This window comes from Lutra lutra, chromosome 12, assembly GCF_902655055.1.
Source record: "Lutra lutra chromosome 12, mLutLut1.2, whole genome shotgun sequence".
In the NCBI taxonomy this organism is placed as follows: Eukaryota; Metazoa; Chordata; class Mammalia; order Carnivora; family Mustelidae; genus Lutra; species Lutra lutra.
The window spans coordinates 86,397,253-86,409,665 of NC_062289.1; the positions used below are offsets into that span (position 1 = coordinate 86,397,253).

The 12,413-nt window shown below is 53.3% G+C and overlaps 1 protein-coding gene across 5 annotated transcripts in view; it reads left to right on the plus strand.

Annotated features, from left to right (window-relative positions):
• CUX2 (cut like homeobox 2) overlaps positions 1-12,413 on the plus strand; it is a 258,224-nt gene that overhangs the window by 234,813 nt on the left and 10,998 nt on the right. For all 5 annotated transcript variants that reach the window (XM_047697621.1, XM_047697624.1, XM_047697622.1 and 2 more), the window contains 3 exons: positions 822-923; positions 4,232-5,019; positions 5,775-5,934. In XM_047697621.1, coding sequence (XP_047553577.1) covers positions 822-923; positions 4,232-5,019; positions 5,775-5,934 — 1,050 coding nt within the window. The remainder of the gene's footprint in view (positions 1-821; positions 924-4,231; positions 5,020-5,774; positions 5,935-12,413) is intronic.

Here is a 12,413-nt window from a genome sequence, read left to right on the forward strand (position 1 = left end):
GGGCACGGGGGCCGAGGGCACAGGCTCCGGGCTCAGAGCCGGACTCTGCCACCTCTCAGCTGTGTCACCCGGGGCAAGTGACTTTACCGCTCTGTGCCTCAGTTTCGCCTTCTATAGAACAAGGAAATATATCCCCTCTCCCTTCTTCCTGGGGCCTGTGGCTACCCCTTGCTCCCAACTTGGCCCTAGTGGGACAACTCAGGCTGATCATGGTGGGAGAAGGCTGGGCCAGGGGCTGCCCTGGCAGGTAGGAACTTCCTGAGGACCTCCAAGCCTCAGCTCACGTATCCGTGAAATGGCCCGGGTTCCTGCCAATCTTGCCAGACTTGACTTTTAGGGTATCCTATGTGAATGGCCCAAGGTTTGACCTCCCAAACACACTTGAGTTTGAGTTCCAGCTCTGCCATTCACGCACTAGGTGACCTGGGACAGCTGACTTTAGTTTCTGTTCCTCAGTTTCCCCATCCATCCCCATCTGTCAGGCACCTCTGAGGGTTAAATGAGTAGAAATCATTCAGCACGCCCCCAAAACCTAGTACCTGCTTGAGAACTGTTAGCTGTGGTGGCCATCGTTGTTGTCACCATTATGATTGGTATTATTATTATTAGTTCAAACCAAAATCATTTGTAGATTCAGCCTGTCACACAGACTGGCTAAGTAGTGGTCTTGCCACACACACTCGAGGTCTGGCCCTCCCTTTCCCAGCCCTGGCCCTGGAGCCCCTGAGGGAGGAAGGGACCCACCCTTCACCCTGCCCAGCTCAAGGGACTGACCCACAGCAGGCAGGTCTCCACAACAGATGCCCCCTTGCCTCCCCCAGGCAGTATCACCCCAAGAATCCGCACACCAGAGACAGGCTCGGATGATGCCATCAAGAGCATCCTGGAACAGGCCAAGAAGGAGATCGAGTCCCAGAAGGGGGGTGAGTGTCACTGCCCCAGGCGAGGCCTGAGGCCTCCAGGACCTGCCCTGAGCAGGAGGTGAGCCCTTGCCCGCCTTCATCCACCACAGCCGGGATTCCAAGCAGGTCAGAACCTCTTCGCCAACCAGCCTGCAGCCATGTGAGGCCTGGAAGGTACCGGGTACCTGTTAGTGTGGGAGCCACTAGCCATGTGTGACTATTTCCACTCAAATTACTGGAAATTAACTAAAATTACAGCTTCAGTTTTCTGCACAGTGACGAGTGGCAGCTGTATGGGACAGCCCAGCTACTGCCACCACCCCAGTCTGGATTGTCCCGGTGGCTTCGACTTTGAAGAGACACGGTGATCCGTAATCACACAGGAACTCTGTCAAAAGTCACAGGTCCGCAGTCAGCCTCACGGGGCAGCAGGGCTGCGTTCCTTCTGGAGGCTCCAGGGGAGAATCCATTTCCTTACCTTTTCCAGCTTCTAGAGGCGCCCACAGTCCTTCCCCTGTGGCCCCTCCTGCATCCTCAAGGCCAGCAGCATAGCAATTTCCGCTCTGCCTCTGATCTTCCTGTTTCCCTCTCACAAGCACCCCTGTGATGATGTGTGGCCGGCCCATGTAGCCCAGGATCGTCTCCCATCTCAAGATCCTTAACTTGATCCCATCTGCAGAATCCTCTTTGTCATGTGAAGTAGCATAGTTTGGGCCCAGGGATAGGGATACCATTGGGACCCCATTATTCAGCCAAACAGAGTGTACTTTCTCCAGCAGCCCCTCAAACACAGGATCCCCCAGGGCTTCCCCCCACCAGGCCCTCTGACTTTCCTACCCTTCCTAGATGAGTTAGTCCATTCCTGGAAGTTCCACCAACACCCAAAACACCCCCTCTCCAGGCCACATCTCTCGAGAGTTCCAGAGCCCTACACCGACTGCTGGCTGGACATATCCACCAGGGTCCCCCCAGTGGCATCTCAGACTCAGCGTATCTGAGATGGAACTTACTGTCTTCCCTTACCCCTCACTCACTCCCCATACCCACCAGCTCAAGGCTGGGAACCTGTCACAGATGGTGCCTGGCACCCAGGTGGGGTGAGCGGCTCTCCTTGACTGCCATCATCTTCACTTGCTGGAACTGTCTCACTAGCCTCTTCACTGGTCTTACCAATGATATTCTAGGTCCCAGTGTAGCCCATTCTCCACAGAGGCCAGAGGGATCTTTCTAGAGCAGACAAATGGTCATGTCACTACTCCCCTTCCACAGCTCCCCATTCCCCTAAGATAAAAATGCCAACTCCTCAACAAGGCCCCAGACCCTAAGGTCTTGACTTCTCCTGACTCCCTATACCTCTCGAACGAACTGCTTATAGCCACGTCCACTCTCATGCTGTTCCCTGTGCCCCTAATGCCATCCTCACCCCTGGCCAACTCCTGCTCATTCTCAACAGTTCAACTCAGAAGTCGCCTCGTCTAGGAAACCCCCCACCCCCATCCAGATGGATTGGATACTGACCCTCCTTGGATTCCCCGTAATCACCTACAATGCTTGATGCAATGCAGCCAGAGTGGCCGGGCTGCAAATTTTGCCTCTTCTGTTTATTAGCCGTGTGACCTTGGGCAAGTTTCTTAGCCTCTCTGTGCCTCAATTTTCTCATATTTAAAATGGGCACAATATCGGTACTCCTTTCTTAAAGTTGTATAAGGTCAAATGAAATCAGTCCTGACAAGCACTCAGCCTGGGGGCCTGGCATGTAGAAGGTGCCCCTGATAATGTAGCTATCATTACAGGTAATGTTACATTTTTCTATCTGTTGTTACATTTGTTCAAGTTACAAATACTTCTACTGATACGTCTGTCCCTCCTACCCATCTGTCAGAGGGCTTTTTGCCACAAGGGGCGGAGTGGCCTCCCTCCTGCTCCCAGCACTGCTGCTGACTTTGAACCTGATGCTGGCTTTCACGTTCCCACTTTGTGGTGTCTGCTGCCCCTTGGTGGCAAATCGCGGAGCAAACTGTCCCGATTCCCAAGCGTCTGAATGTGGCTGGGAGCCAAGTGTTCAGCAAGGGCCCGTCCTCCTGCCAGGTCCCTGGGAGGGACGGAGGAGCCCGCCCCAAGACCCTACACTGCCCCACCCAAATAATCCTGTGAGGCCCTGCTGTGTACAGCTGATTTCTTTATTGAGCTCCTGTGCAGGAGAGGCAGTCATTCCATAAACATTGGCTAAGCATCTCCTGCATACTGGACAGGAGGTACCGCTGTGGACGAGACAGAGTACTGGAGTGTAAAGAACCATGAGAAATAGATTCATCAAACTCTCCCACTAAATAAACGGGACAGCTGAGAGCAGAGAGGGGGAGACATGCTCGCAGTTGCACAGAGACCAAGGGAGAACCCAGGTCTCCTGACTCCCTGTACAGTATGCTCCCACAGGCGGGGGTGGGGGGTGTCAGAAAGAAGACAGCAGAGAAATCAAAAAGGCAACATCAGGGGGCGCCTGGGTAGATCAATTGGTTAAGCGTCCGGCTCTTGATTTGGGGCTCAGCTCATGATCTCTGGGTAGTGAGATGGAGCCTGCTTAAGATTCTCTCTCCCCCTGCCCCTCCCCGCCCACGCACAGTCTCTGTCTCTAAAAACTAGTAATAATAAGACAAAAATATCGGGCAACATCACAGCAGAGTGGGCCAGCCAGGGGGGTTTCCATTCAGGGTCTCTGAAGAGGTAGCAAGAGACAGAAACGTCCGGGTGATTGCTCCACACCCCTGACAAGAGTGGATGCTACGCAGAGAGCACGGAGCAGCCCCCCAGGGAGGACAAGAGCATGCTGACTGCTAACTCGGGAGCTCCACTCTCGGAATTGAAGAAAAACTACCCAGGATGGGGGCAGAGATTTATATACAAGCTGTTCCTTTATCGGGGTTCACAACAGTGACCAACTAGAAACAGCATGAGTGTCCTGCAGTGGGGGATCAGGTAAACACAGCAGAGAATATCCCTTCAAGTGGCAGAGGCAGCCGTGAGAGGTAGAACTTTGAGTCATGAGAAAACATGCTCGTGTTGATACTAAGTGGGGATGCGCCAGGCTGCGATCCCACATCAAGCGTGATCTCCCCGTGTGTGCGATTAGAAAGCAGAGCAGAAGGCAATACGTGAGGCTATTCCGTGTGATTGCCTTTGGCAGAGAGATTAACTTCATTTAACCACTTTGCTGCAGTATCTTCACAGTATCTCCAAAGCATGCTTTGACTGATGCTGTGAACACCTTTGCCCGTCAAGCCATGCCCTGACCGTGGGCCTCTGACCACCCTGTGTCATCCTCCCGACAGGTGAGCCCAAGAACGCGACAGCCCCACTCAGCGTCACCAACGGCACAGCCCCCGCCAGCACGTCAGAAGATGCCATCAAGAACATTCTGGAGCAAGCACGCCGCGAGATGCAGGCACAACAGCAGGCACTGCTGGAGATGGAGGCCGGGCCCCGGGGCCGCTCCGTCCCTCCCTCGCCCCCAGAGCGGCCCTCACTGGCTGCTGTGAGCCAGAATGGGGCCCCGACCTACGTCAAGCAGGAGGACAGCAGTGGCGGCGGTGGCGGGGGAACCAGCAGTAGTGCCACACAGACGTCCCTCACGGTCCTGTCCCCCGCGGCCTTCGTCCAGAGCATCATCCGGAAGGTCAAGTCAGAGATCGGAGACGCCGGCTACTTTGACCACCACTGGGCCTCGGACCGTGGCCTGCTCAGCCGCCCCTATGCCTCCGTCTCGCCCTCCCTGTCCTCCTCCTCCTCCAGCTACTCTGGACAGCCCAACGGGAGGGCCTGGCCCCGTGGGGATGAGGCCCCCACAGCCCCTGAAGACGAGTCGGCGGGGGGCGAGGAGGAGCCCCCCAGGGTGGGCGAGCTGAAGTCTGAAGGGGGCGTCCCCGAGGCAGGCAGCGGTGGGCGGCTGGCCTACTACCCCGCGTACGTGCCCCGCACGCTGAAGCCCACCGTGCCGCCCCTGACCCCCGAGCAGTACGAGCTTTACATGTACCGGGAGGTGGACACCCTGGAGCTGACGCGCCAGGTCAAGGAGAAGCTAGCCAAGAACGGAATCTGCCAGAGGATCTTTGGGGAGAAGGTGAAGACAGTGGGGCCCACCCCCAAGGAGCTCAGGGGGCCATGGGGCCCATGGGACCTGGGGAGGGAGGACCGCCTGAGGACCCAGCCCCCAGCGCTTGTGGTCTGGAAAGAGAGGTTGTGTGTATGAACAGGAGCAAGGCAAAAGCAGGATTCGAACCTAGGTCTGCCTGACCTAGACCCTTTTTCCTGCATCCACCTGTCTCTGGGTCCTGTGGGAAGAGAGCCATAGGCAGGACTGACATTCAGTCCTGTGGTTGTTCAAGCAGTGAAATGTTTCTGTCTGGTTAGGAATAGCTACTTACCTCCCATCCTCCAGAACCCTCCATCCCTCCCAATGATCTGCCCACTAAAGGGTTAAGGCTCAGCCCAGCAAAGGGTGCCCTGCAGTGCCAGTGGTGAAGTAGTTTTTAACAGCACCTCTGCCCACAGCAGAGGAGCAGGAAAAGGGTCAGGTGAGCCGAGAGATAGGAGTGACCTAAGTGGAAGCACAGGAGGACTCCCTGGAGGAGGAGGCTTTTGAGGGCTCTTAAAGTCAGGAAGGATTCTTACATGCAGGGATATCTGGAAGGGCACTGCTGATGGGGGGCGTGGCCCAGGCACACGGCAGGCACCTGGGAGATGAAGAACAATCAAGGCAGCCCTGGTCTCCCAGAGAATCAGAGTGAACAGTGGTCTCTACAGAGGGAGGGAGGGGAGGCCCGGGGATGGCCCAGGAGCCTGCCTCCCTACCCTTCCTGCCCCACCCATCCCCAGGTGCTGGGCCTGTCCCAGGGCAGCGTGAGCGACATGCTGTCCCGGCCGAAGCCCTGGAGCAAGCTGACGCAGAAGGGGCGAGAACCCTTCATCCGCATGCAGCTGTGGCTCTCGGACCAGCTCGGCCAGGCCGTCAGCCAGCAGCCCAGCGCCTCCCAGGGTGAGTGTGGTCGGGGCCCTCTCGCAGGATGCTGCCTGCCCCCCAGAACTGCCATTCCCAGCGGCCATTACTTCTCTCTGGAAGACAGCAGGGCCATCCTTCCTCCAACCAGAGGAATGCCCCCTGTTGGTGATTTAGACTCTATGCCTAGAGCAAGTGGAGGGAATACTTAGCATGTGGAGCTGGGGCCGCGCCCTCCCATCCCCTGACCAGAATCACTGATTGATCTCTTTTTCCCAGCGAGGCAACACGCAGCCTCAGAAGCCTTAGCACAGAGATTTGGGCTGTTACCCGTCCATTAGTGATGCACAGGCAGGGTGGGGTCTGAACGTTGCCCGGGTGAGGAAACTGAGGCTCGGAGAGTTGCCCAATGTCACAGACATAGATGGCAGCATGGAGTCTGGGGAGGGACTCTAGGAAGCCCACGCTCCCTCCCTTGCAGCTCCCAGTGGGCAGGTCAGTTGGAGTCCGGATGAAGTGCAGGGATCAACAAGAAACATGATGTCAGACAACAAAACATCCCAGGTGATGGTGTTTGTAGCAGAAGTTCATGGCCAGAAGACAAGACCGCACACTGTTGCCGCATTGGCTACAAGCCTGTGCATTAAAATGTCAAAAAGAGGGACACCTGACTGCTTCCATCGGTAGAGCGTGTGACTCTTGATCTCAGGGTCATGAGTTCAAGCCCCATGTTGGGCATAGAGCTTACTGGAGGGAAAAAAAAAGTCAAAAAGAGCCACCACTCTCCAGCCTGGGAAGAGGGGTTCTGTGGGGGAGGAGAGGGCTCTGGCTGTCTCTGTGGCTTTTTGTCTTTAAAAGAAACAGGGAGATTTGAAGCAAATAAGGGCGTATTAACATCTATTAAGGGCATGGACCCGGGGAAGGGAAGGGGGATTGATGTTTTCTTTTCAGCATATTTCTATACTTTGAAATATTTTTTTTAAAGATTTTATTTATTTATTTGACAGAGCGATCACAAGTAGGCAGAGAGGCAGGCAGAGAGAGAGGAAGGGAAGCAGGCTCCCTGCTGTGCAGACAGCCCGATGCGGGACTTGATCCCAGGACCCTGGGATCATGACCTGAGCTGAAGGCAGCGGCTTAACCCACTGAGCCACCCAGGCGCCCCATACTTTGAAATATTTTATATTTATAATTTTTGATTGAAAAACCCTGCTCCATGAGGCAGTTGTGAGACTGATGCTGCCGTTCTAATGACAGCTGCTGTTGGTCACACCCAAGGCTGGGAACTTGCAGTAGCTTCTTTAATCCTCACATCAGTCTTCACTGGAGGAATTATTTGTCATTCCCACCTTCCAGAAGAAGAAACGGACGGTCTGAGTAGTACAAGGATGTGCCCAAGGTCACCGGCCAGTTAGTGGCAGAGCCAGGATCAGAACGCAAGGCTTTCAGCCATTAGGGTCCCTAGGAGCGCCTACCCCAGAGCCCATAGCTGTGAAAGAGTTCTCATCCCTGTGTCATGTTGTGTTGTAAAACTCATATCACGTAAAATTTACCATTTGAACCACTTCAAAAGTGTACAATTCAGTGGCATGTAGTGCATTCAAAAATTTGTGCAACCCCCAGCTCCCAGGACCCCAGGACATTCTTAGCTCCCCAGAAGGAACCCTGTGTGCATTAATCAGTCGTGCCCACCCAGCCCTCCCCCAGGCTTGGGAACCATCAGCCTGCTTCCTGTCAGTGTGGATTTGCCTCTGCTGGCCGTTCAGGTCAATGGAATCGTACCCTGTGCAGCCTTTTGTGTCTGGCTTCTTTGACCGAACATCATGTTCTCCAAGCTCATCCCTGTTGTAACCTGTCTCAGTACTTCCTGTTTGTGGCCGAATAATATGTCCATGTGTGGCTAGGCCGCCTTTTGGCTACTGTGAATAATGCTGCTGTGAACTTCATGTACCTGTTTTGAATACCTGTTTTTGATTCCTTTGGATGCATACCTCAGAGTGGAATTTCTAGGTCGGGTGATAATTCTGTAACTTACTGAGGACCTTCCAAACTGTGCCCCATAGTGACCGCAAACGCACCATTTTACACCCCAGGCAGCAGTGGGGTGGAGGGGGTCCTATTTCTTTCCATCCTCGCCAGCACCTGCCATTCTCCGTGTTTGACTGAAGCCGTCCCTGTAGGTGTGAGTGGGCATCTCATTGCAGTTCTGGTTTGCATTTGCCCAGTGTCAGATTATTTGGGTTTTTCAAAACGTCTTTGTTGTGTAAGGATAGGGTTAGGCTAAGATAGTCAAGAGTGGTGTTCCTGGTGGAAGAAGCAGCACAAGCAAAGGCTAGGAAAAAGGATCCTTCACAGATTAGGAAAGGAGTGAGGTCCAGTGAGCATGGACACCTTGTCCCCTCCCCCCTCCCCCTCCCCCACAGACCAGGAAGCCAGGGCCCATGTTCATGGAGGCAGAGATGTGAGCAGTGGCTGCTGGCTCGGTGGGGGGAGGCTGATCCAGCCAAGGCCCCCACAGCCACCAGCTGTCCACAGCCTAGAGGCAGGAGAGGATCCATTGCCCACAAGGTCCCGCATAGTCTGGCCATGGGGTTGGGTATGGACCTGTTCCAGCCCCCATACCATCCATGGCCCAGGGAGTTGGGGGTGAGCCTGATGCCAGGGGAGGCTTCCAAAGTATGGCCTCCCCAACACCAGCTGCCTGCCAGCAGAGCCTGGTTCAGTGATGGGCTCTTCAGCACTGCCCACAGTGGTCAATATGGGCACTACGGCCACTTGTGTCAGAGGCTTGCTTCTCAGAATTCTCTAGCTCCCCTAGAGTGGTCTCTGACTCCCCGAGCCCCACCCACCTGAGTCTCTCCCACCATCATTGTTGTTTCTCTGCCCCTCCCTTGTCTTTCTCACTGCCTTTCTCATGTGTCTCTTTGTCCCAGTCTCTCCCCACCCCAGCCCCTTCTTTCCCTGTCCCTCTCTCCCACTCTGTGCCTGTCCCTACCCCATGTCCCCCTGTCACTCCATCTCTCTCCTTCCATCTCTCCCTCACTGTCTCTCTCCATCACGACCACTGTCCTCTTTGCCCAGGACAAGGGACTTTCTATACTACAACCAGCACAGTCCTGGGCAAACAGGTGTTACCCTGCTCTCCCAGCTGTGCCCCGCCAACATCCCTGTCCAACACCCTTGCTCAAGCCCCAGCCAGCCTGACTGTTCATGTTCAACCCCTGGCCCCTTATGATTAGTGTGTTCCTCCTGATAGAGTTGATTTCTGAATCTTTAAATAATTTTATTAGAAGTGGTCCTCGGGGGGCGCCTGAGTGGCTCAGTGGGTTAAGGCCTCTGCCTTCGGCTCGGGTCGTGATCCCAGGGTTCTGGGATCGAGCCCCACATCACGCTCTCTGTTCAGCAGGGAGCCTGCTTCCTCCTCTCTCTCTCTCTGCCTGCCTCTCTGCCTACTTGTGATCTCTGAGTGTCAAATAAATAAATAAAATCTTTAAAAAAAAAAAAAAAAGAAGTGGTCCTCGGAATCTGAGTAGTCAGAAAAGGCTGACGTTCTGCCTGGAGGCTGGCTGATTTCGGGCTTATCATCGGGGTCTCCCTCCATCGCTTCATCCCGCTCCCTCTCTAGTTGGAAATCTGGCCCTTTAGGAGGGGGTGCAGGTGTTCCAAGAGGCAGATGCCTTTGGAGACCCCCGATTCTCCTCCAGCTGAGCCCAGCTCCTCTCCTATACCCGTGATGGATGGACTCTTGAAACAGCCTCTTGCTTTCCCAGGCTGGCCCTTCCCCACCAGCTCTGTATCTCTGCTGGTGACAGTGGCGGGTGAGGGGGGAGACACATCATCTCCAGCATCACACAGAGGCTACCTGGATGACCAGAATCAGTCCGATTCGGAGCCGGGGAACAGCAGTGTCTTCATGATGCCCAGTGTGGGCTGCCAGCTCCATGGGGCTGCGATGCCACTGCTCAGAACTTTGAGGGTTCACCTTGCACCTTGCAAGGGTACACAGGGGTCCTGTTTCAAAATTTATTTATTTATTCACTCAGCAGACCTGCCCAGTGCCTCCTTCCTCCCCACCCTCTAAAACTCACCCATGACTAATGTGTGTTCCCAGCCTGCCAGGGACTTATAGTGGACGAGAAGACAGTGTCAGGTATAAGCAGATCTCAGCTTGCCACTAGTTCCTGTGTGACCTTGGACACATTGCCTAACAGCCCTGAGCCTCAGTTTCCTCCTCTACAAAATCTCCTCCTCTACAAAATGGGGTGACATGGTAGCTACCTCCTAGAGATGCTATGAAGGTCACTTGAGATCACATAGCATTATGCAGAGCATGTGATAAGTACCCAATAAAAGGAAGTTTTACTAATTATTATCATCATCGCTGTCATCAGGTAGGGGTGAGATCTGGCACAAGAAAGAAATTACAGTGAAGTGTAACAATGTAGTCAAGGTGTACCTCAGAGAAGGGGTGTTTGGGACTGGGTCTTGAAGGATGCATAGGAGGTCAAGGCTAGGGAGAAGACCTTCAGGATGGCAAAGTCATAGGGCATAGAAGAGCCTAGGAGGTTTGGGGTGGGCAGTGGTGGGTGGGTGATTGGGGCTGTGAGAGTAGCTCCAGGTCTGTGTGGTTGGTCCCTCCAAGAGAGCCCAGAGCCTTAAACTCTAGAACAGGGAGAACTCGTTTCTCGTGCAAAGGTCAATAAGGAGCTGTTTCAGATTCTGGAACACGGTAATCCACCTACTCTCCACAGGGAAGGAAGAACCCATCCAGAGCAGAGGCTCCGAATATTCTTTTAGAATCAAAGCCACTGCAGGATGGTTGTGGGACACTTTTCACTTTCTAGGCATCATACATTTTTATACTTAGTGAATTTCTGGCTGGCAGCAGCCAAATGTCTTGAAGAAGAGGTACCTGTTTCTAATTTGCTGGAAGGTGCCATGTGGACCAGCACTGGGATTCCTTGAACCTCCACCTTGGTCCCCACCCCTTTAAGGGCATCAGCTCAGGCCCCTCCCCTACCTCCCGGGATAGACGGGAGGCTCAGTTCATGCCCAAAAGCCCAGTGGGTGACTGACTGCTCAGGCGGTGGCCTCTTGATGGCCCCGAGGAGGGCTGCTGTAGGCATAGTGCCACGTGCTCTGTGCCACGTGCTCTGTGGTGCCATGTAACAGATTCAGGGGCTGGGGGTTTGGCAAGGTCATCCCACCCAACGAGTCTACCAAATGGCTTTTGCCAAATGAAAACTGTGGCTTATGAACTCAGTTTTTAAATATGCCAGTGTACCATGGACATCTTTTTCTTTTTTCAGCTTTATTAAGATACATTTGACATAGTAACATTGTATAAGTTTAAAGTATACAATGTGATGGTTTTTTGTGGGTTTTTTTTAAGATTTTATTTATTTATTTGACAGAGAGAGAGACAGCGAGAGAGGGAACACAAACAGGGGAGTGGGAGATGGAGAAGCAGGCTTCCTGAGGAGCAGGGAGCCTGTTATGGGACTCGATCCCAGAACTCTGGGATCATGACCTGAGCTGAAGGCAGACGCTTAATGACTGAGCCACCCAGGCGCCCATAAAATGTGATGGTTTAATAGGCATATATATTGCAAATAAGACTACCTAACACATCCTTCACCTCACATAATTACCATTTTGTTGTTATGTCGTGAAGAGTGAAGTTCTCCTATAGCCGAGTGTCAAGTATATAATGCCAAATTGATCCCCACAGTCACCACACTGCACATTAGATCCCCAGAATGGACTCTTCCTCTGTGGACAGCTTTTCATTACATCCTTTTTCATTGCTTCTGGGAATCACCATATTTTATTCCATTAAGCTCTGTCGGTTGGGTTTATAAAAAGGGTTCCCAACTTACTTTTTGGAACTTTTCATTTTTGAAGTAATTTCTAATTAATTGAAAAGTTGAAACAATAGGACCACGGATTCCCTGTACCCCCCCCCCCACAGACTCACCAGTTGCTAATTTTGCCACGTTTGTGCCCTTTCGCTCCTGACCATTGGAGAGGTTAGTTCACTTCGTGTCCCTTTATCCCTAAATACTTCAACAAAGCATTGCCCGAGAGCAAGAAAGCTGACAATGGTACGATACCATTAATGTAGCCCACTATCTATGTTCAGGTTTCTTTGGTTGTCCCAATAACAACCTTTATATCTTTTTTTTTTTTAATTTTTTTTTTTAAGATTTTATTTATTTATTTGTCAGAGACAGAGGGAGAGAGAGTGAGCGAGCACAGGCAGACAGAGAGGCAGGCAGAGGCAGAGGGAGAAGCAGGCTCCCTGCCGAGCAAGGAGCCCGATGCGGGACTCGATCCCAGGACGCTGGGATCATGACCTGAGCCGAAGGCAGCCGCTTAACCAACTGAGCCACCCAGGCGTCCCCCTTTATATCATTTTTTTAAGTAAACTCTGTGCCCAACTTAGGGCTTGAACTCACAACCCCCAGATCAAGAGTCACGTGCTCCACGGACTGAGCCGGCCAGGCACCCGCCCCATC